Raw genomic sequence first — 23,451 nt, forward strand, 5'->3', positions numbered from 1 at the left:
GGCTGATTCTTGACATGGAAAGATTTTAATGTCACTGTTTTACCTTTAGTTTGGGATTTTTGCCTCTTCAGCCAACTTTCCACTCTACTAGTTGTGCCTGGTTGTTTTATCTGCCCTGATGTGACTGTCCAAAAAACCCTTCTCACACTAGCTCCCTCATTTCACCTTATATTTTCTCTACAAAATACACTCACTGGAGTATATTTTCTAATGTTTGCCATTCTTGTTTTGATTTTTTACTTTCCTAAATCAATCAGTAAATGTTTCTCAAGGTTTGTTGTGTGTAAGGCTTTGTGCCAGTTATAGTGAGAGGAACAAAGTAGCATAAAACCTTTCCTCAAGGAGCTTACTGTCTAATTGAAGATTTTTGAGCAAGGGAGAGCTTCTCATATTTGATCTTTCCTTTCTGTTCCTGTTATCCTTCTTGGATGGGCCTTGTTCATGTCACAATAGCCTCCTAAATCATCCTCAAGCTTACCATTAACCCCTGTTAAATCAATCCTGCTTCACCTTCTTTAAGAAACAGTTAACTATGGTCATTCTCCCACCACCTTACCTTTCCTCCTCTCAAAACTATTTTTCAAAGATATCACATTGCCTCAAGAAAAAAGTTCAATCTCATTTGCTTTGTTTGAAATTTCCCTTCCTCCCACTTTTTAAATCTAAGTCTTACTTCATCTTTAAAGTTTAATCCAACTCCTGTTCCATTCATGTATCTTTCTTCTACTTCCCCACCAAGAATGATCTTTTTTTTCAATTTATGTAAATTGTAGTCTACATCACTTATTTGGTATTTACTTTATGCTATCTTGACTGGTTTGTTTTATATGTATGTGGCTGTTTCCCATCCAGATTGCAGATTTATTGAGGGCAAGGCCTTAGTTAGCATAATGCATTGCACACAAAAGATGCTTAATACATGTTTGATGATGTAGATGGTGATAATTTTTCCTGGCTTCAGGGTAGAGGGAGGATTATGAGGATGGGTGGCAAAGGATAGCTTCTGGAGATAGGGAGATTAATTAAGGACGCCTTTACAATAATAGTCCAAAAGGGTGATAAGGGCCTTAACTTATGGTTCCTTGGCTCAGATCCACACTATATTACCAAAAGAACTTTAGTGAAATAGGAAAGGAAAGAAGGGAAGGACTTTGGGACTGCTTTGGATTTATATGGGGGATAAGGGAGAAGTAGATGTCAGAGTTTACTGAATCTGAGTAACTGCAATAATGATAGTAGCATTGACAAAAAAATAGGAAATCAGAGGTGGAAGCCAGATCTGGGGGGAAGTTGATAAGTTTGTTTTTAGATGTACTGAGTTTAGGGTAACTTGAGTAACCAAGTGGACATATCTAACAAGCAGTAAAAGATATCTTTCTCCCACTCAATTCAATTCAACAAATATTTACAAGCATCTACTATATTCCTGTCACTATGCTAGAGACAGATATAGTCAAATAACACACAGTACTTGGCCTCTAGAACTCATGTTTGAGTGGGGAAGACAGACTAAAAAAATTATTATGACCTAATGTAGCACATGGTATCATCGAACTATAAATAAAGTGCAATGGCAGTATAAATAGGGGACCAATTGCTTGTGTCCAAGCAGGTAAGAAAAAATTACACAAGTGATGATCTTTGAGCAGGGCCTTGAAAGATAAGTAAGGATCTGTTCAATACACACATGCGAAAATGACTTTCCAAATAAAAGAATAGTCTCAGGCAAAGGCACAGGACATGAAAGTGCATGACTTTCTCGGGGAACAACAAGGAGTCTGAAGTGACTAAGGAGAAAGGGATGACAGAATAAAGATGGATGATTCCACAGAGATAATTGTCAGAAATTGAAGACAGGGATGCTGTTACACTCAACTGGAGAGGAGTATGTATAATGATTAAAGATGTGGACTCTGCTTTCTGGGTCTAAATCCCATCTCTACCACTTATTAGCTGTACAGCCTTGAGCAAGTCACTTGATCTCTCTGTGCTCAAGTTTCCTCATCTGTCAAATGGAGATAATGGTACCTACCTCATAGGGTTGTTTTGAAGATTGAGAGAGCTAATATATGTAAACTGATTAGAGCGATGCCTGGCATATAGTGAGAGTTATGTAAAGGTTAGTCCAAGGACTAAATTACAAGAAAAAAGGTACTACCCCATTGTGTACTATACCAGCAGCTGCCTAAAAGAGAAACTATAAATAGAAAGGGTCTAAGTTTGCAGATACTCTAACAAGGACCCAGGGAGCGCTAGATGATTCTCTGTATTCTTCAATGAGTAGGAGTTTCTTGAGATGGTAAGATATCTACCTTGGAATGGTAGATCCAATTTAGGGAACGGGAGAAGAGTCTGAGAAAAAAAAAAGTAAAATGGCCAGTGTGGGACTGAGTAAGTAGAAGCTTCCATGTGGCATTTCCCCTAGAAGGTAGAAATAAAGCAAAATAAGGTTATCACTCACTGACAAATGTATTTTTTTTTCAGTTAAGTAAGAAACAGAAAATTAGCCAGCAGGGAGCTTAGAGGACGAGAGAAGAGGTAGCAGGGTCCAGTAATAGGTGTTTTGCTGGGCTTGAAGAATGTAGAGGAATCCTCTGAAAAGGGATAGCAGTTGGAAATGCAGCCCTACCTTGCTAATGAAGCACATTTAGCCCCTTGAGTTTTGATGCTCTCAAGTAACCCATTGTCTATTCCTCAGCCTTCTAGAGCTCTGCTCGAGTGATCCTTGAATAGACTCTTGGAATGATTGTGCTTCCCTGTGTGACTGCTCTGTGTGCTACTGAAGTGGAACTGAACCTCATCCGCCCACCCAGCCAGCCCAGGGGTTTCACTTGGCAGGACTCGGTTTGAAATCTGGTTTTACCACTTATTAGCTGCGTGGTTGTCTTTTTTTTTTTTTTTTTGAGCAAGTCACTGAAATTCCCTGAACCTCAGTTTCCCCATCTGTGAAATGGGAATAAAAATGGTTCCTATATTGTGAAGTTGTTGTGATAATTACATGAAATAATTTATCGATGAAGTGCTTGGCAAGTTAAGTGCTTAAAAGATGTTAGTTCCCCCCGCCTTCCACTCCCTTGATGTCCGGGCAGCCCAAAGATCCCCCTACTCTCATTTTAGCTCCTCCTGGGGCCTCTGTACCATCTAGTGTCAATAGTAATAGAGATGGGAAGAAGGAGAAATCAGTCCATGGAAAGATGATGAAAAATGGTGGCTTTTTTTCCTCTAACCCTGACTTTGCAGTAGAGAGATTCTGGTGTAGCCAGTATCCCAAAATAGGAAAGGTATTCAGATACTGGACAGCCCAAGGTGAGAAATATCCACTAAAACATGATGACAAGTATGTGAAAAAATATCTGCACATTATTATGTTTAATGTGAAAATATGTCTGTGCATCCATATATTGAAAAATGAGAAGAGAACAAGGAAAACTGAAATCTTTTTTGTTAGCATAGTAGAAATATATTGTCGTAATGTTATCTTAATATTATTGTGCCTGTGGAGGGGGATCTTCTTTTCTTGACGTACATAAATCTCCTTACCCTGTTTCCAAAAGAACAGCAGGAGGACAGGGTGCTGGAGTAAAGGGAATTGCACAGTGGGAATAACATGCCCCCATCTCATCTGTCCTTCTGCCCAGCCTTCCATTAACCATCATGATCTACCAGAGGCCCGGAGATCTTCCTATCTGTGGTGCTTCAATGCCCTTGCATCATTAATATCATCATCTCTACCCTTCTTCTAGGAGTGGATCTTATGAGGGAGGTATGGAAGAAGTTGTGCATGCTTAGCTGTCAGTCCGAACCTTTTAGAGCCAGCAGGGGACAAAGGCAACAATCACTGTGTAATACTCTGGACTTTCTTGGCAGGTGAATACTGCTATGCATGAGGCAAAACTTATGGAAGAATGTGACGAGTTGGTAGAGATCATCCAGCAGAGGAAGCAAATGATTGCTGTCAAAATCAAAGAGACAAAGGTAAAGCGCAGCCACTTCAGTGAGGTGAAGAAAGAGTTGAATTTACAAATGTCAAAGTTTGATTCAGACAATTCCATTTGAACTTGGATCATGAAAGCAAGAAGAAATGAGGTTGTAGGGAGAGAGGCAAAGAAAAAGCAATGTTCTATTGCTATGAATCCCGTAAAAATGCAGGCCATTCTGGGGTGTTGGAAATGGTCTGTGTCTTGACTTGGTTAGTAGTTACATTGGTGTATGTGTATGCAAAAATTCATTGAGTTGTACACTTAAGATTTGGGTGCTTTACTGTGTATAAGTCAATGCAAAATGAAAGAAAAAAAACTAATGTTAGAAATGTGGGTCAGGACCATGGAAGGACCATGAATGCCAGTATGGGGACTTTGGGCTTAATCTGAGAGGTGTTGGGAAGCCATTTTAGTTTCTTATAAAGGAAAAAGACTAACTTATATGGCAGAGGTATGCAGGGTAGATCCAGAATGGGATGATACCAAAGTCAGAAAAGCAAGTTATGAGACTTATGGAATGATTCCTGGTATGAGCTGATGAAGACTTAAACAAGAGTAGTGGGAGCACTAATGGAAGGGAAGAAGGCATTGCTAGAAAGGAAATGATAGGAAGCATTGACTTATTAGATTAAAAACATGAGGGAGCGAGAGGAGTCAGCGAAGACTCCTAGGTTTCTTCTAACCTGGGAACTGAAGAATCGTGGTTAGGAGGATCAGGTGTGAGCCTCCATGCAGCTATATGGTTTTAGGCTTGTTGGCATATCAATCAGTGTTAATGATTATAAGCTCATGCTATGTGTATAATGTAAGAAATTTTGAGAGCCTGGAGTGATGACCAATACTTTATGCCATGCTGGCTGGTTCCAGCTTACCCAGGAACTGAAGTTTTCAAGAACACAGATTTGTGAGCACACAGGTATGTGTAAAACTGCTTGGAGAAATATATACATAGAAATGTAGATACTCATAAAGAAAAAGGTACTTTTTATTAAACATATACGTGAAAATATATTGATAGTAAAATGTAAACAATGGTCATCTCTGTGTGGTAGCATTTCTTTTTATGCTTTTTGTTTTCTAAATTTTCTATAATGAGCATGCATTGCTTTTGCAACCAGAAAAATTAATGTTATCAATACAAAGAGGCGGTAGGTAAATGAGAGTATATGACTATTGCAGCATGAGTGAGCAAGCTGCAGACAGAAGGGACGGGTTGGCAAGAGAGACATAGCAGGTAGGGTGAGAAGGTGAGTGGTTAGTACAAGAACCATGGGATATTAATAAGCCTTATTTTTAGAATCACTGCAGCATATCTCCTTCATGTGGGTTTTTTATTGTTTTTAATTAAGCACTGCATATTTTATCTTATTTTTTCTTTTACTAATTTCTTTAAGGTTATGAAACTGAGAAAGTTGGCACAGCAGGTTGCTAATTGCCGCCAGTGTCTTGAACGGTCAACAGTCCTCATCAACCAAGCTGAGCATATCCTGAAAGAAAATGACCAGGCACGGTTTCTACAGTCTGCAAAAAATATCGCTGAGAGGTGAGTTCTTTATATTCTTTTGAAACGCATGTTCTTGTGAAAAAGAGCCAGCCTGAAGTCACTTGATTCTGTTTAGGCAGATGCATGTAGCAGCTGCCACCTGAAGAGTTTACCAGCTAAGTAGTTATTGAACTTCAGTGGTAAATTGCCCTGTGGACTTCAGGACCCTTGTCTCCGACTCTGCAGCCCCACCACAGGATTTTTTTTTTTTTAAGAGACAGGGTCTTTCTCTGTCACCTAGGCTGGAGTGCAGTGGCGTGATCATAGCTCACTGCAACCTCAATCGCCTGGGTTCAAGCGATCCTCCTGCCTCAGCCTCCTAAGTAGCTGGGACTATAGGTGCATGCCACCATGCCCAGCTAATTTTTTCTATTTTTAGTAGAGACGGGGGTCTTGCTCTTTCTCAGGTTGGTCTTGAACTCCTGACCTCAGGCGATCCTCCTGCCTTGGCCTCCCGGAGTGCTAAGATTATAGGCGTGCCAGGCCCTTAAGGCTTTTATTTAATCACTTATCCTTTTGAAAATTGATGAAAGCCACAAACCTTCTTCCAGAGGGGGAAAAATGCATTTTACATATATACACAGAATTTTACATATATACACATTTTACATATATACACAGGTCCATTTCGGGGTACTCATGGACCCTTTAAAACCCTTCTATAGACCACTGGCAAAAAAATCCATGTTTGAAACATTGCTCAGTATAGTTACCAAGGCTTCAAGCGGCTACAGTGGCTCATTAGGCTGGATTTGGTCTTCTTATATCTCCCTCTCATTCATTGAAGAGTTTGGCTCCAAGCTCTCAGTATTCCTCCTATTGCCCCTGCCATCATTCTGGATGACTGCAGCAGCACCCCCATGGCTGACCCACCTAATGCTCTAGCCATCTAGCCTCCTTGACATCCCCTCCTCCAGTGACTTTCACCTCAGCTCCACCTCATCCACCCACTGCCATGGACTACATCCTGGACTGCACCATCATTCAGAATTGCACTGAAATCATAAATTAAAATATCCCACTTTCTAACTATAATCTCTATACTTAGAACTCCTTTTTCTTCAAATATATCTACTCTTCAACTTCACCGGTACCTCTAAGCCCTGACTCCTGTACTTTCTTCCTACCTACCAGCTACCTTCTGTCTGATTTCTTACTTCAGTTCTTCCCTTTTCAATATCCTTAATTTCCTTGGAAAATGTCCTTGCCCCATTGTCTCTCTATCACACCAACCTGATAAAATCCCAACCATGAATTCAGTCCTGCTATTCCCACCTTTTCCATGTATATATTTGAGTTGCAGAGCACTGCTGGCAAAAATCACATAACCAAAGAGGTTGGTACTGCTGCAGCAGAAATCTGCTTCTAATCTCACCTGGGCCCTCAATACTGACCTGAAATCCTTCTGTGTTGCTTTGGTCAGCTTTCTTTTTGACTTGTTCTCTATAATGGATATTTCAAATCTTTTGTACTTACCTCTCAGAATTCCAACCCTGCCACCTTCCTGCTTATGCTCAGCAAATGCCCTCTCGTTTTATGAAGAACAGTAGGTGTGAATGATAAATATCTCAACTTCTCATATCAAACTGCTGGACATATATACATTCACTTCCTCTTTTCTTCTGGTTATATAATGGAAAAGATGTCCCTTCATTTGTGCTTTGGCCACATGCCCTTTTTTTCCCATAGCTTCAGTTTCTCCCTCTCTATAGTTGACTTCACTTCCATTTTTAAACCAACTTATTTCTCTACTACCTCAAAACAAAACAAAAATCTACAACTTTTTTTTACTTTATACCCCCTGTAGCTATCACCCTATCCCTTTCCTTCCCTTCAGAGAAAACTTCTCTTGAAAGACTTTCCATTTCCTCACCCCTAATTTGCTCTTAAGTATTTAAAATTTATTTATATCAAAGGGATACCCTGAACATAGAAAGTAAAATATTGCTACAAGTCATATTGCAACAAATGACAATCTCTTCATCCTCTATTTCTGCTCTCTGATAATAACATTAATAATACTGAGCGCTTACTTTGCACTGAGGATTATTCTAAGCCTTGGTAAGTATTAACTCATTTAATTCTCACAAAATCCTTATGAGGTAGACACTATTATTATCCCCATTTTACAAATGAAAGAACAATGCTCAGAGAGGTTAAGTGACTTGCCTATGAAATCCCACTAGTAAGGGGCAGAGGCAGGATTCAAATCTAGGGAGTCTACTGCCATAGTATACACTTTTACAACAAAGCCAAGCAATTTCAACTCTATTAGGTGTTTCTATTGGCATGACCTTTATGTTTTTAAATATCATCCTTACATTGCTGTTTTCAATTTTTTTCAATTTTAGACATTACCATTGACTTCTGCAAATTTGGAAACTTTTTCATTCATTATTTCTTCAAATATTTTTTATACCACCTCCTTCCTCTCTACTGGGGACTCTAATTACATGTATATTAGACTGCTTGAAATTGTCCTATAGCTCACTGATGCTGTATTTTTTTTTGGAGTCCTTTTTTCTCTGGATGTTTCATTTTGGATAGTTTATATTGATATGTCTTCAAGTTCACTAACCTTTTCTTCTATGATGCCTAATCTGCCGTTAACCCCTCCAGTGTATTTTTCATCTCAGATATTATAGTTTTCATCTCTAGAAGTTTGAGTCTTTTTTTATATCTTCCATATCTCTTCTTAAGATAGTCAACCTTTCCTCTAGTTTTTTGAACAAATAGAATACAGTTACAGTAACTGTTTTAATGTCCTTACCTGCTAATTCTAACACCGGTGTCAGATCCGGATCTGTTTTGATTGGTTGCTTTTTCTCCTCGTTATGTATTTTCTAGATTCTTTGCATATCTGGTAATTTTTGATTGGATGCCAGACTTTGTGAATTTCGTCTTAAGTGCTGTATATTTTTATGTTCCTGTAAATATTCTTAAGCTTTGTTCTGGGACACAGTTAAGTTACTTGAAAATAGCTTGATCTTTTCAAGTCTTGCTTTTAAGATTTGTTAGGTGGGATCAGAGCAGTGTTTTGTCTAGAGACAATTTTTTCTCACTACTGACGCAAAATCCTTCTGAGTACTTTATCCAGTGTCCCATGAATCATGAGATTTTTCAGTTTAGCTGGTAGGAACAGACACTATTCCTGGTCCTATATTGTTCCCTCCCTATATTGTTCCCAGGGAATGTTCCCTCTAATCTTTTTGGGTAGCTCTTTCTGCAGCATTGAGTAGTTTCCTCACATGCCTATGTTGATCAGTATTCTGTTGAACTTTCCCCTTCAGAGGGGAAACCCTCTCAAGGTCTCTAGAATTCTCTCTGAAGCTTTTTCCTCGCTGCCCTAGTGGACTCCAGCCAACCTAGTCTCCCTGGATTCTCAGCTCTGTCGCTTTAATTTTAGGGAATTCATCAGGCTCTGCCTGGATTTCCCCTTCCTATACCATTTTACTCCCTTAATTTTTTTTGAACAAATTCTCTCATAGTTTCTTAAGAGAGAGTACATAGGGAGTAAATTTTCGAGAACTTTTTGTCTAAAAATATTTTCAATTAATTTTCATACTTGATGGGTTAGAAATAAATTTCCCTTATAATTTTGAAGGTATGGCTCCATTGTCTCCTGATTCCAGTGTTGTGTTGAGAAGTTCACTGCCATTTTGATTACTGATCTTTTGAGTATGACCTATATTTTAAAATCGAGAATCTTTTGAAAATTATTAGCATTATTTTAAATTGACAGATCATAATTGTATACATTAATGGAGTACACTGTGATGTTTTGCTATATGCATACAGTGTGGAATGATTAAATCAAGCAAATTAACATATCCATTAGCTCACTTAACATTTTTTTGTGGTGAGACATTTGAAATTTACTCTCTTAGCTATTTGGAAATATACAATATATTATTATTGAGTATAGTCACCTTGCTGCAAAATAATACATCTCAGAAACTTATTCTTGCTGTCTAACTGAAATTTTATACTCTTTAACCAACAATTCTCCATTTCTGGCTGGGCGTGGTAGCTCACACCTGTAATTCTAGCACTCTGGGAGGCTGAGGCGGGAGGATTGCTCGAGGTCAGGAGTTCGAGACCAGCCTGAGCAAGAGAGAGACCCCCGTCTCTACTAAAAATGGAAAGAAATTATCTGGACAACTAAAAATATATAGAAAACATTAGCTGGGCATGGTGCACGCATACCTGTAGTCCCAGCTACTCGGGAGGCTGAGGCAGAAGGATCGCTTGAGCCCAGAAGTTTGAGGTTGCTGTGAGCTAGGCTGACGCCACGGCACTCCTACCCGGGCAACAAAGCGAGACTCTGTCTCAAAAAAAAAAAAAAAAAAATCTCCGTTTCCCTTTCCCCCTCCACCAGCCTCTCTGGTAACCACCATTCCATTCTTTACTTCTGTGAGTTTGACTTTTAGATTCCACATACAAGTGAGATCATGTGGTATTTGTCTTTCCGTGCCTGGCTTATTTCACTTAGCATCATGTCCTGCAGGTTCATTCATGCTGTTGTGAATGACAAGATTTCCTTCCTTTTTAAGGCTGAGTAGTATTCCATTGTGTTTGTGTACATTTTCTTTATTCATTCGTCCGTCGATGGATGCTTAGGTTGATCTTGGCTATTGTGAATAGTGCTGAAGTGAACATGGAAGTGCAGATATCTCCTCAGCAAATTGATTTCAATTCCTTTGGGTTTATACTGAGAAGTGGGATTGCTGGATCATATATGGTAGTTCTGTTTTTAGTTTTGTGAGGAACCCCCATACCATTTACCATAATGGCTATACTAATTTACATTCCCACCAACAGTATACAAGGGTTCCCCTTTCTGTACATCCTTGACAACACTTGGTATCTTTCATCTTTTTTTTTTTTTTTTTGAGACAGAATCTCACTCTGTTGCCCGGGTAAGAGTGCCATGGCGTCAGCCTAGCTCACAGCAACCTCAAACTCCTGGGCTCAAGCGATCCTCCTGCCTCAGCCTCCCGAGTAGCTGGGACTACAGGCATGTGCCACCACATCTGGCTAATTTTTACTATATATTTTTAGTTGTCCAGCCAATTTCTTTCTATTTTTAGTAGAGACAGGTTCTCGCTCTTGCTCAGGCTGGTCTCAAACTCCTGAGCTCAAACGATCCTCCTGCCTTGGCCTCCCAGAGTGCTAGGATTACAGGCGTGAGCCACCGCACCTGGCCCTCTTTCATCTTTTTGGTAATAGCCACTGAAATCTAGAAGCTTTTAAGATCTTATTGTTAACCCTGTTTTTCTGAAATTTCATCAAGATTTGCCTTGGTCGTGGGTCTTTTATCATTTATCCATGTTGGGCAGTGAGCCTTTCCAATCTGAAAACTAGTGACTTATAGTTCTGGGAAATTTTCTTGTATTATTCACTAATGATTTCCTCCCCTTTATCTTCTCCCTTCTCTCTTTTTGGGACTCTAATTAGTAAAATATTGGACATCCCAGATTTTCCCTCTAATTTAAAAAATCTTTTGTTTTCTATTTTTCATGACTTTGTTTTCTCATTTTACTATATATTTCCTTAATTTTTTGTTCAGTCCTTCCACTGGTATTTTAATTTCAGCATTCATATTTTTTATTTACAAGAGTTCATTCTTGACCTTTGTTTCTTTTTTTAGCTTTATGTTTTTGCTTTGTGGATACAAACTATTTGTTTTTCTTCCTGAGAGTATTATCACTTTAAAAGTTTTCTTCTAAACCCTGCATTGTCTTGGTTTCCTTCAACTTCCTTTTCTCTGTTAGTTTGTTTCAGTTGCTGTGTTTTCATAAATATCTGGTAAACTTTTCACTGTTTGTTTAAATAGAAGACTAAAAGATGACTGGGAGCTCTGAGTGGGTGGGGGTATTTGGTGAACTTTGCGTGGTGACCTTTGCTATAGGATTCTAAGGCAGAATGCCAGCTTTTTATTGAAGGACCCCAAGTGTCATTTCTGTAGGTGTTTTCTCTTGGATCATTTTCCTTTGGAAGGAATCCTCCAACCTCCTGCTTTTTGTCGGGGAAGGGGTGCTGGTGGTGGTGGTGGTGGTGGAGGGTATAAGCCTGTCTGCCAGCATTCTGGAAGCCAGGCAGGGAAAGGGAGCTGAGAGTTTGAAGACTGCTTTTAGTACAATGTCAAAGCTCAGCAGAAACTAAACCTCACATCTCCTGCCAGGATGAGGGAAGGGCAGTCTCTGGTTTAGTGGGTCCAGGGATCTAACTGTTCCTCATGCAAACTTTCAACTTTCTGTGGCACTAAATCAGCGTGATGTTGTTGGCTTCCTGATCCAGCTTTCTCTGGTCTGTTGTTGGTTACCACACATCCATCCCTTTCTAGCTTCCAAACATTTGTTGACAATCTCTTACTCGTTGGCATCTCTTTTCCATTCTCTTTGTCTTTGTGGGTTTATGACATTTCATTCTTGGACTGTCATTTCAGTGGAATTTCATGAAAGCAAAGATAAAACATGTATTTAAAGCATTGTATTTAATCCTCCCCACTCTTCAACCCTCCTCCGAAATGTTTTCTCCCACTACCACACCATTGCAAATGTTCTTTTCAAGGTCACCAAATGAATATCTTGCGGCCAAATATAACAGACACTCCTTTGTTTCATGTTACCGTTTCATCTTATTTGATCTCTCAGTAGCATTTGTCCCTGCTGACCATTTTTACTTGAAATGTCTCTGCCCTTAGCTTCCATGAACACTCCTGGTTTTCTTCCTATCCAGTTTTTTTTTTTTTTTTGCCTTTGTGAACAACTCTTCCTTAACCTATTCCTTTAATGCTATTCTCTGTGATTCTGTCTTAGGCTATTCTCTTCTCACACTGCACATTCTCCTTGTTGCAAACTCATTAGTTCCTAGGGCTTCAACTACCTGATGATTCCTTGCTCTCTATCTGAATCTTTTTGCAGGCTGAGGTATAGCCTGAGGTGTAGGTGGAATAGATGGCTATCTATGTGGTATGACTTGAGAGTCATCTATCCAACTTAATTATCTTTCTCACTGGTCTCTCACAGAGTCTGAAATTCCTCCGCATCATTATTCATTATATTGTGTTAAGGCACTATGACTTCAGTTAAAATGAGATTTTAGCTGGGAGGGGTATCCTCTCCCCTTTGTAAATAACACTTATTATATTATCCCTAATAGAGATCAAGGCCTTAACAGACTACAACAAAATAGCTAATATTGTGTTTTGCCTAAATACAGAAACACGCGCGCACACACACACACACACACACACACACGGCACAATGTCACTTTTAATTCATTTTTAACCTTTCAGCCACTGTTAACATTTGGGAATATAGTATCCCAATATTTATATTTATATATTTCACAAACATAAGGCCATTCTGTATATACTATATTATATCGTACATTTTAAACTTAATATATCACAAACGTTTCTCCATGTTACTAGATACTATTATAAAACCTGATTTCCAGTGGCTTCATGATATTTCATCTTTTGATGTATAATACATTACTTAGCTAGGTCTCCTAGACCATTAGGTTACATGTGGTGTGCTGAGTGGCCTTGGCATGATATCTTTGCATATGTCTCAATTATTTCCCTAATAAAAATATTATGAAGTAGAACTGTGGTGGCAAAGAATATTTACATTTCAAACTATTTTGATATTTAGTGCTAAATTGGCCTCTAGAATGTGTATTAATTTCAATCCTAAAACAAAAATGTAGACATTATTGAATATAAGTATAAAAAGCTCTTATATTGTCATTTGTAATCTAAATGCTATTGCGTTTCAACTTAAATTTCTTCAATTTCTCATGTAGTTGGACTTTTAATTTCTTTTTTAATTTTAATTTAGTTCGTGAATTAACTTTCTGTTTTATTTGTCTATACTCCTGTCACCACTTTACTTTCTGCTCCTTCCTAACACCTTAAACTTTGGCCTGCCTGCCTCTAATTTTTGCCCTTTCCAGCCCATCCGCTGAAACCATAGTACTCTTGTTGAAACATGAATTTGAGTATATCACTCGTCTGCCTAAAATGCGTAGTGGCTCCCACTGTTCCTGTACTTAGGATAGAATTCAAAGTTTGTGACATGGCCTACAAGGTCCTGCATGACTTTGCCCCATTCTCCAGCCTTCAGGCAAGAGAGAACACAAACCCTTCTACATAGTCTTTGCTTAGCTAACTCCCGCTCATCATGTAGGTAGGTAACTGCTTAAAATTAACTTCTTCTAGGGAGATTTCCCTAGTTCCGGAGTCCCTGCAGATGACTCCTGTGTATGCTTTACTCCCTTTGTAGTAGCACTTCTATTGCCTATCTAATGTCTTTCTCCTTCACAATGTATGAGTTCTTGAGGGCAAGGACCACAACAAGCTTGTTCTCATATTTATCTTCAGCGCTTAGCACAGTGCCTCACACATTAGTTGTGCTTAATAAATATTGGATAGATGGATGGAAGAAAGAAAGAAGATTGGAGAGGTCGGGAAGAAATGTCATGAGCTAATTTTATGGGTTAACTCTTCCCTAAAGAGGTTGTTGTCTCCTTGCTCACCAAATCCTGGAAGACTGGCTATTATTCAATGTGAGACTTGGGATTGTACTGAGTTAAGTCTTTCATTTGGCCTGTAGTTCATTCCTGAAATATTTCTATTTTCAGAAACAGCCAACAGATACTGTTGGTTGATGTGTAGCAGGGTAGACATGCATGTATTTGTTCAACTCCTCATCCCCTACAACTAGTTTACCGTAAAAGTTTCCTCTCTGGTCTTCTTGCATTCAATGCCTTTTCCACTGTAACCTACATATTGTTGCCATGTATCTGTTTCTTTCCACCCTGTCATTTGCATGCTCAAGGATTTTCATTGGCTCTGATTCAGAAGATCTGGTAACGGAAGAGAATGCAGTTGTTGTGTCCAGGACTTAAACATGTATACTTTGATAAAAGTTCCCCCAGATAATTCTGATGTGTAACCATGGTTAAGAATCGTTGAAGTATGTAAAATATGCCTCTTTTTTTTTTTAAAAAACAATCTAAATGGTTAATGGTATTGAGTTTAGACTCAGGTGGACATGGGTTCAGTTATATTTCTGACCCTTATTGGTTGTGTGATCTTGGGTAAGTTACTTATCTTTTCGACGTGTCAACTTTCTCATTTGCAAAATGGAAATAACATCTGCTATACAGGGTTATGGTAAGGAATAAATTAGATAATGTATGCAAAGAGCATGCACAGTGCCTTATATATACTAAGCACTCAGTAAATGCTAGCAGTCGTGTTGTTGTTAGTCATCAGTTAGTCATTCAACAATTATGTTTTCATTATGTGTCCAACACTGTGTTAGGGACCGTGGAATATGTAAGAGATACAAAATATGAACTTTGCTCTTGAGACTCCTAGAATTAGTTGGGGAGACAAAACTATCATCATTGTACAATTAGAGGATAATAAAATTAAATATTAATATTATAAAAAATCAAATAAAGGATTATTTGGGGGAAGGTGTTAACCTAGCATGCTGGCTTGTTTATTAGCATAAAAACATAGAGAGGGAGAAAAAAAGTCTTTCAAACTGTTCTTACAAAGCCTTCAGAGGTCTAGTTTTGATGCTGCCTGCCAGATGGAAAATGATGCAGAGGGGAAAAAATCCTGTATTTACTTCTCAAAATTAAGACAGGATGGAGGAGTGTGTTTGAGGGGTGAACATATGTGAATAAATGTGGTATAACTCTTAATTGGTTCCTGATGATTAAAATTTAAATGGTTTCCATTGGAAAAGCACAGATACAATATTTTCACTTAATGAATCAAACCTTACAAGTCATTTATTTTCACCTTGTTAAACCAGAAATCAAACACTGGATGAAGGTTGCAAACCTATGTTGATGTATATTGATGTACTTTTCTCTCTGTTTCAGGGTTGCTATGGCAACTGCATCTTCTCAAGTTCTGATTCCAGACATCAATTTTAATGATGCCTTTGAAAACTTTGCTTTAGATTTTTCAAGAGAAAAGAAACTGCTGGAGGGGCTAGATTATTTAACAGGTGTGAAAAGACTGTGTTTTCCTTCCCATTTTCATTTTTTTCTTTTGGTGTGCTTTTACTTAAAAATAATCTGAAAAGGATAATATTTACAATGAAAATGTTTTTATAGTCTTTAAAGTGATGCATGTATCTTTTTAGATAGAATAGATTTTAATTCATATAACAAAAGAAAGATGGTTTGTTAAATATTTCTGGGATCAGAATGGGTACACAATCCATACTTAAGGGTAAAACACAAGAAATTGCCAGTGGATTACTCTTTATGAGTCTATCAGTAATATATTGTTGCTTGTTAAGAGAGTAGAACTCAGGTGGCAATTAGGGAATGTTAGAGAATGTTCCACATGGGGACAGGTACTACTGAAATGGTTTTAAGAAAACTTAGGAATCATTAGATCAGGAAGAAAAGTGTGAGAAATAACTGGCTTGCAGACAATTTTAGAAAATGAGGGATGCGACCAGCCTGTTAAGAAATGCTGGCTACCTTCAGGATTATTGAATGATCATTTCATGAGAAAAATATCCACACACTAACTTTTATGTCTTTTAAATTAGAATCATGGCTATAATGTTTCTGTTTGTAGCTGTTTTTGTTAATATATTAACATAGATGTCATTTATTAAATATCTGCTTTATGCCAGACATTGTATATTAATGTCATATCATTAATCCTTAAAATAAATCATCCCTATTTACAGATGAGGGAACTCATATTAATTTGCGCTTGACTACATTGCCAAAAATATATAATAAAACTTATTTTGAAATAAAATGTAATAGGTTGAGGGCCATGTATTAAGAAAACGATATGACCACTTTGCTCTGGTATCTACATAAGTGCTTATATAGGCAGACTGGACAACTGAGGCAACCATCACAATAATGTAGGCTTATATCATTGCCTAAAATATCTTTATCATAGCAAAAGTGGTTTTGGGGAGCTGGAGGTCTCAGCATTTTGCTTCAGGCTGTATGGTTCATGTAGTCTAAAGCTTATCTATTAAGAAAACCTCTTCTCCAAGAGATGTTGGTTTAGGCAGGAAGAATAACGATTGTAAAATTCCATAAGAGAGATTTTGCTTTCCTTACCTTCTTTTCCACCTTTCCTTACAGCCCCAAACCCACCATCTATCCGAGAGGAACTCTGTACTGCCTCCCATGACACCATTACAGTCCACTGGATCTCTGACGATGAGTTCAGCATCAGCTCCTATGAGCTTCAGTACACCATATTCACTGGCCAGGCTAACTTCATCAGTAAGTCATGGTGTAGTTGGGGCCTGTGGCCAGAGATAAGGAAATGTAAGGAAGCAGTAAGCTGCTCAAGATTGGCCGGGGCGCCACGAGGCAAGTGTTTGTAAGACATGTTAGGTTGTTTAGTATAGTGTTTCATAGACAGTGTAAGCTCCCCAGGGCATTGCAAAGACCTTACTGATGGGTGACAAGGTAGTTGTGTATTCCCTTTTTGGGCAGTCACTGGGGCCACTCCCATTTATATATGTAATCCTTAGCCTTTCCTCAATTAATCCATGTCACTCCACTCTCCCAAGGAGAGCATAGCTCAGTATTTGTTCATCATTGCTGGTTCTGTGTGTGTGAACATCTATCTCTCTCCTTGACTCTTCTTCCACTCGTTATCATGGTAAAATATATTATGTTCAAAGACTTTATCATACCTATTTGATCAGTGAATATGGTGACAAGCTTCCTGCCTCTGTCAATCTTCCCTTTACTCCTTCTCTCTTTCCACCAAGAATAATACTAAATATAAAAACATGTCAGTGGTCCACAAAATGAAAGCGGTTAACAAAGCAGTTGTTTGGCTCACGTGTTATGGTTTCACCTTCTGGTGAATTGGAGCAAGACAAAGTAGAGTAGGGATTGAACTTCATTCATTGATTGCCAGTCAAGAGGGTATTGAGCTGAAAGTTTCCCTTGATATGCTGGGGGGAAATGGAAACAAAAGCAGAATTAAGGCTGGATTCAAGACAGGAACGGATTCCCACCCTAAGGTTGCATCTGCATAACTACAAATTAGAATTTTCTGTTACCTTTGTGTTTGTCCTTTGTGTCTGACTTCACAAGTTGGCACAAGAGGAGTTTTTCCAACTAAACCCTCCTGATAGGCTTCCTTTTCCTGTTTTGTGACAATTCTGGGGCAGACTTCTGTTTGTGAAAATGGTGGGGTGGGGAGATGAAAGGACATTTGGAGGTCAAACTCTAAAAAACACTTGCCTCATGCAGCTCCAACCTAAGCCACTTGGCCCATGTAGCTATGTTCCTGGGTGTTTCTTCAGGTTGTGACATCACAAACTCTAAGGTTTCACTGACAGACTTGTCTCTCCTACTCTGGAAAGTCTTAAAGCCAACAACTGTGCTTCTTATTCCTGATATGATGAGAACAATCTCCCAGGAGTTGAGAACAAGTCTGAGAAGTGACTATAAGATCGAAAGGTTGTCACCTTTGTTTTCAAGGCTATATAGTCCCTTGTAAAGAAAAGCTTAGAGGATAATTCTTTATAGTGATAGGATCATAGCGTCTTAGAATTAGTGGACCTTAGAAGTCATCTAGTCTAATTTTCTTCCCATCTGTCAGACACCCTGTAGATGATAGCCCTGTCTGAGCTTGAACATTTCCAGTGATGAGGAAGGAGCTCACTTCTAACAAAACAGCCCTTTCGATTGCTGTGTAGCTATAAATAATTGCCAGTATTTTCTTATAAGAGGTGTGACTCTTCCTCTTAGTAAATAATAATGAATTAATAATTTACATGTGTATTATGCTTTGACATTTACAAATGCTCGCGCATTCATTATCTCATTTAGTCCCCATGAGTTCTTACTTAGCCTTATGAAATAGGTAATATTAACTCTGTTTTATAGATGAAGACACAGAGGCTCAAGTTAAGTGAGTTGCCCAAGGTCACAGAGCTATAAAATGATGAAATTAAGATTGGAACCCAAGCCTGTCAGACTTCAAATTTAATGCTCCTTGAATTAAACCATAGCTACCAGTGGCTCACTAAGAAACCTAATCCATCTTTCACATAGTAGTTCTTCAGATAATTTTAGGTAGCTCATATGACCCTTCTAAAGTTTCTCTTTTCCAGGCTAGACATCCTCAGTTCTTTCAGTTGCTCCCCATATGACATGGTTTTAAGATCCTTTACCATCCCGGTATCCTTTTTATGGGCACAAAGTGCTTTATAAAATGTCCTGTCAAAAAAGTGAATACATTATTCAAAAAGTGGACTTATCACTGCAGAGGATAGCTGTATTATGTATTTCTCTTGTACATTAGCTGATGCTCCCTTGCCCTGTACCTTTTTTTCAGCAGCCACATCAACTTCTGACTGTTTACTGAGCATATAATCAACTGAATTTTCTATGAATTCCAAATCCTGTTCTTTTATGATTGTCTAAACTGAAACACAATACTTTGAGTGACTTTGACTCCTTATTCCAGCGTGCCAAAACCCTTTGGGATCCAGATTCTACCTTCAAATACATTTGCTTTCCCTTGAAGTCTGCCTTCTATGTCTTCCTTCAGCCATTGATAGAAAAGTTCAGTAGGACAGGGATAAGGACAGAGCCCTGAAGCAAAATTTTGGATGTTTATGGGAAACTATTTGACTAGGAATAATATTTATGAAGATTCAAGGTTCCGGTTTTACCAACCCATGTGGCCTGCCACTGTTGACTTAACCTCAGTTCTGAGAGCTACTTTCCCTTCAGGTTTTTTCCCATTTTCTTTATCCAGAAATGTCATCCTTGTTGGTTGAGATTAAGTCTGGGAGAGTAGTGTTCCCCCTCTATTTATCAACTTTCTTCCTTCATTTTTAACTTTCTTCCACCTCTTTTAAGATTGAAATGATTACAACCAATAATGTTTCAGATGATGCTGTTAGCTGAATGAGAATTCCAATAGATGGGTATTTGTCTTCTGATTACTGTATTAACTTAATTCTGTTTGAATTTTGTGTTTCGCATTACAAAAACATTGGCCATAACCTCTGTCTGGCCAGGCAGTCTATGACATACTGCCACAAAGATATAACTTCTTTAATTTCCCCTCCTTTTCATTCTCATGTAAATTCTCTCCACCACACATTTATACTCAGGTTCTTGGATTTCCATATTTTGATCTTTCCCTTCTGAACAAGAGGTATACTTCCATTATCATAATTCAATCATAAGTCCCATCTTAGCAAGTCTCACTGATACCCAGAGGATCATATATTTACCCTTTTAAATTTAGAAGTAATTTCAAAATTACAGAAGAGTTGCAAGACTAGCACAAAGAACACCCCTATACTCTTTGCCCAGATTTGCCTATTTTAATATCTTGTCCCATTTCATTTATCATTTGCCAACATTCTGTCTCTGTTTTCAGGGGGAACCATTTGACAGTAGATTGTGTACATCATGGCCTTTTACCTCTGAATTCTTCAGTGTATGTCTCCTAAGAATAAGGAAATTATCTTACATAACCACAGTACAGTTATCAACATTAATTGATTCAATACTTTTACCTAAACCACCATTCACATTCCAATTTTTGACAACTGACCCAATAACATTCTTTGTAACATATGAAGAACCTTATATTATCTTTTATGGTCTAGGTAGGCCCAGGTATTACATTTAATTGTCATATCTCCTTAGCCTCCTTTAATCTGAAAACTTCCTCAGCCCTTCTTGGTCTTTAATGGCATTGACATTTTTAAAAGTACCCTTTTTATTATACTTTATTATATTCTTCCTTATTTTAGGTTTATCTGATGTTTCCTCATGATTATATTCAGTACAGTCCTTTCTTAGGGTATTATATCTGGACACATATGATGTCCACTTGCCTGCCCTTCATTGGTGATACTAATTTTGATCACCTAGTTAAGATGTGGTCTGATTTCTTCCCTACGTAGTTACAGCTTTTTCTTTTGCCACTAATAAACAATCAGTGTGGTGATACTTTAAGACCATGACAATATCCTGCTTCCTCATCAAACCCGTCTCACCTCCCTCACCCCTCTTTTAGCATCACTTGATGATTCTTGCCTGATTCAGCCTTTACCATGATGATTGCAAAATGATGATTTTCCAGCTGGGTACTCTCTCCCACATTTACAAGTTGGCACTTGGCATTCTACTATAAGCAAGAGCCCTGTTCCCCCTTTCCCCCGTTTGTTTATTTATTTATAAGTATGGACTGATGCATTCTCTTTTAATTTTTTACCTCCCTTACTTGTTTTGGTGCTCAAATCATCCAGATTTAGCCAGCGTGAGCCTTTCAAGGTCACTCCTGGGTCTTTATGATATTTTTTCATCATTTTTTTAAGCACTTCCTTACTTTTTGGCATAACGAAATGTTCTGGGCTCATTTTGACCATATCCTGTCCCAGCCTTGAAATCAGCCATTTTTCCAAGGAGCCCTGGTTCCTTTTAGTGGGAGAATAAACATCCACATGTATACATGAACACACATATAATATACAAGCATACATACTTTACACATGTGCACATACGCAAACATTTGCATGTTTTAGGGATCATAAGTTCACATCAATACCTCCAATTCCAGTCCATTCCCACAGGTTCTTTCTTGCCTTCCCCCATTCCATATTTGTATATTCCTTCTTCCACAGTATGAACCCTGGCTCCCAACAGTGTCAACACATGTACTTATTTGCTCAATCCTGTAATATATCTATTACAAAGTATAATAGTGTCAGAATTGCTTTGCCCATACCACTACAACAACAAACCTGCTAACAATACTTTAGGATTTGTTTGCAGTTCTCCCCCCATCCCCGCTGCTTTGGTGTGGTTATGTTATTCATTTGAAGTGCAATTTGGCTCATTTGTTCTGTTTGCCTTCAATTTTAGTCCACACCTTTCCATCTTTATGGATTTAATTTTATTTTTTTTGAATTTGTAAAACAACATGTTCCCCAAAAGGAAAACTATATAAAAAGTATACTCAGAGAAGTGTCATTCCCTCCCATATCCTTTTAATCCTGTTTCCCCAACCCTGTGCCTTGTAGTTAGCCAACTTCATTATTTTCTGGTTTATCCTTCCTGTTGTTGTTGTTGTTTCTTTATAAATCCAAACAAATATATGTATGTTTTCTTATTTGCCTTTCTTTCTCTCAATAAAAGTAGCATACTATATATGCTTTTATGCAATTTACTATTTTCAGTTGAAAATATCTCCTGAAAATCACTCTACATCAGTTCATAGAGATCTCCCTCATTGTTTTTTCACAGCTGCATAGTATTTCATTGTGAAGTTTGTTTTTGTATTGTTAGAAGTGTATCTCGAAGATCATATACTGTCCTCTTCGTATTAAAGTTTCATGTGCAGCTTATGTCTCATACAACGCATTGATACATAGATAGGCAAGGCCTCAGATATTGATCCTGGCCCTGCCTTATTATCTTTTCATACGAATCACTGGGCATCTCCACCAATTCTTCCTCTTCTTTCTATAGCACATCTGTCCTCCATTATGTTTATTTTTCTAGTTGTAATTTAGGATTTTCAAACTCCTCTCAAATTAATTATAAAACTGTTTTGGTCAGATCTCTTGCAAAATAGTCATGACTTATTATTTTCAATCTTCAACCTCACTAAATCCTTTACTACAGCTGCATAGAAGTGACTAAATTCACCGCTCATTTTCCTTGCCCTTTCCTTTCCACCCTTTAGTAGAACTGTGGCTAAAAAGTGGTAAACTGACTGTAAATCAGGTAATAGGAGAGAGAAGTCTAGATAATCCACAGAGTAGAATGCTGGTCCCTCTTTTACTGAAAGCTAGCCAAATATATGTTTTTAATTATGCACATTTCTCCTGTTTTAGTCAATGTTTATAGTCTAAAGACTTTCAAAAGCAGAAGCCTAGATCTCTGATCCCTTTCCCTACTTGGAAGGGAAGAAGGTTCCAGGCAACAATGTGTTACTGGACCACTCAATCCCAAATGAATATGGGAATTAAAGCCAGGAAGGGGTAAAAATGTGTAGTGTCAGAGTAAGGAGATGATATCTTGCTTTGGTTATCATGTCATCTCCTTGGCTTCCCTATGAGACCTTGGAGCCCAGCTAGTTTGGGAAGTAAGGGTGAGGATGAGGTGGGAGAGTGTAATCATAACCCCTGGAAACCTCACTTCTTTGCAGAGACAAAGAAGCATTGTCATTCACCCCATGAATTATGATATAGTAGAGAGAACACTGGGCTAAGATTTTAAAAATACCAGGGTTATACTCTTAGCACCATCACCAATTATCTGTGGCCTTGGTCAAGTAACTTTTCTTCTCTCAACCCTAGTTTCCTATTTGTAAAATGAGGGAAACATGCTGTCTAGGTGTTCTTTCAGCTCGAGTTTCCATGTTTCTGTGCTCTGCACAGGACTGCTCCATCCATACAAGACCACACTCGGCTCTCAGAAAAGTGGACATTTGGGGTAAAGATCCAGAGATTCCATAAGAGCGATGATTCTGTGACTTTGTATAGTGGCCATTCCTGTTATTTAGTAGAAAATTGAAGTAACCTAACTTTTGCTAGTAGTTGTGCTCGATTGCCAGAAGCAAGGAGCCTGGCACAAATCTAGCTCTGTGGGAGAAAAGAAATAGTGGAATCATAAGCCCTGGTTCATCTCATTATGTGTTCTAAGACTCAAAAGAAGACAAAATGAATTCACTTCTTTTTTTGGGGTGAGGGGTTATGATGAATTTTCAGTGTGTTTTTCACCCTATCTCTCTTACCTGCTAGTTAAAGTCCTTGTCTTTCCCCACTTTACAGGCCTGTATAATTCAGTGGATAGCTGGATGATTGTGCCCAACATTAAACAGAACCATTACACGGTGCATGGACTCCAGAGCGGGACACG

General features: G+C 38.3%; 1 protein-coding gene across 1 annotated transcript in view; it reads left to right on the forward strand.

Moving 5' to 3' along the window:
• The window catches only part of MID2 (midline 2), a 70,164-nt gene that overhangs the window by 42,023 nt on the left and 4,690 nt on the right, over positions 1–23,451 (forward strand). Inside the window, exons 3-6 of the mRNA XM_012644795.1 lie at positions 3,868–3,975; positions 5,375–5,523; positions 15,436–15,563; positions 16,678–16,911. Coding sequence (XP_012500249.1) covers positions 3,868–3,975; positions 5,375–5,523; positions 15,436–15,563; positions 16,678–16,911 — 619 coding nt within the window. The remainder of the gene's footprint in view (positions 1–3,867; positions 3,976–5,374; positions 5,524–15,435; positions 15,564–16,677; positions 16,912–23,451) is intronic.

Source organism: Propithecus coquereli, unplaced genomic scaffold, assembly GCF_000956105.1.
Source record: "Propithecus coquereli isolate 6110/MARCELLA unplaced genomic scaffold, Pcoq_1.0 Scaffold104, whole genome shotgun sequence".
Lineage (NCBI taxonomy): Eukaryota > Metazoa > Chordata > Mammalia > Primates > Indriidae > Propithecus > Propithecus coquereli.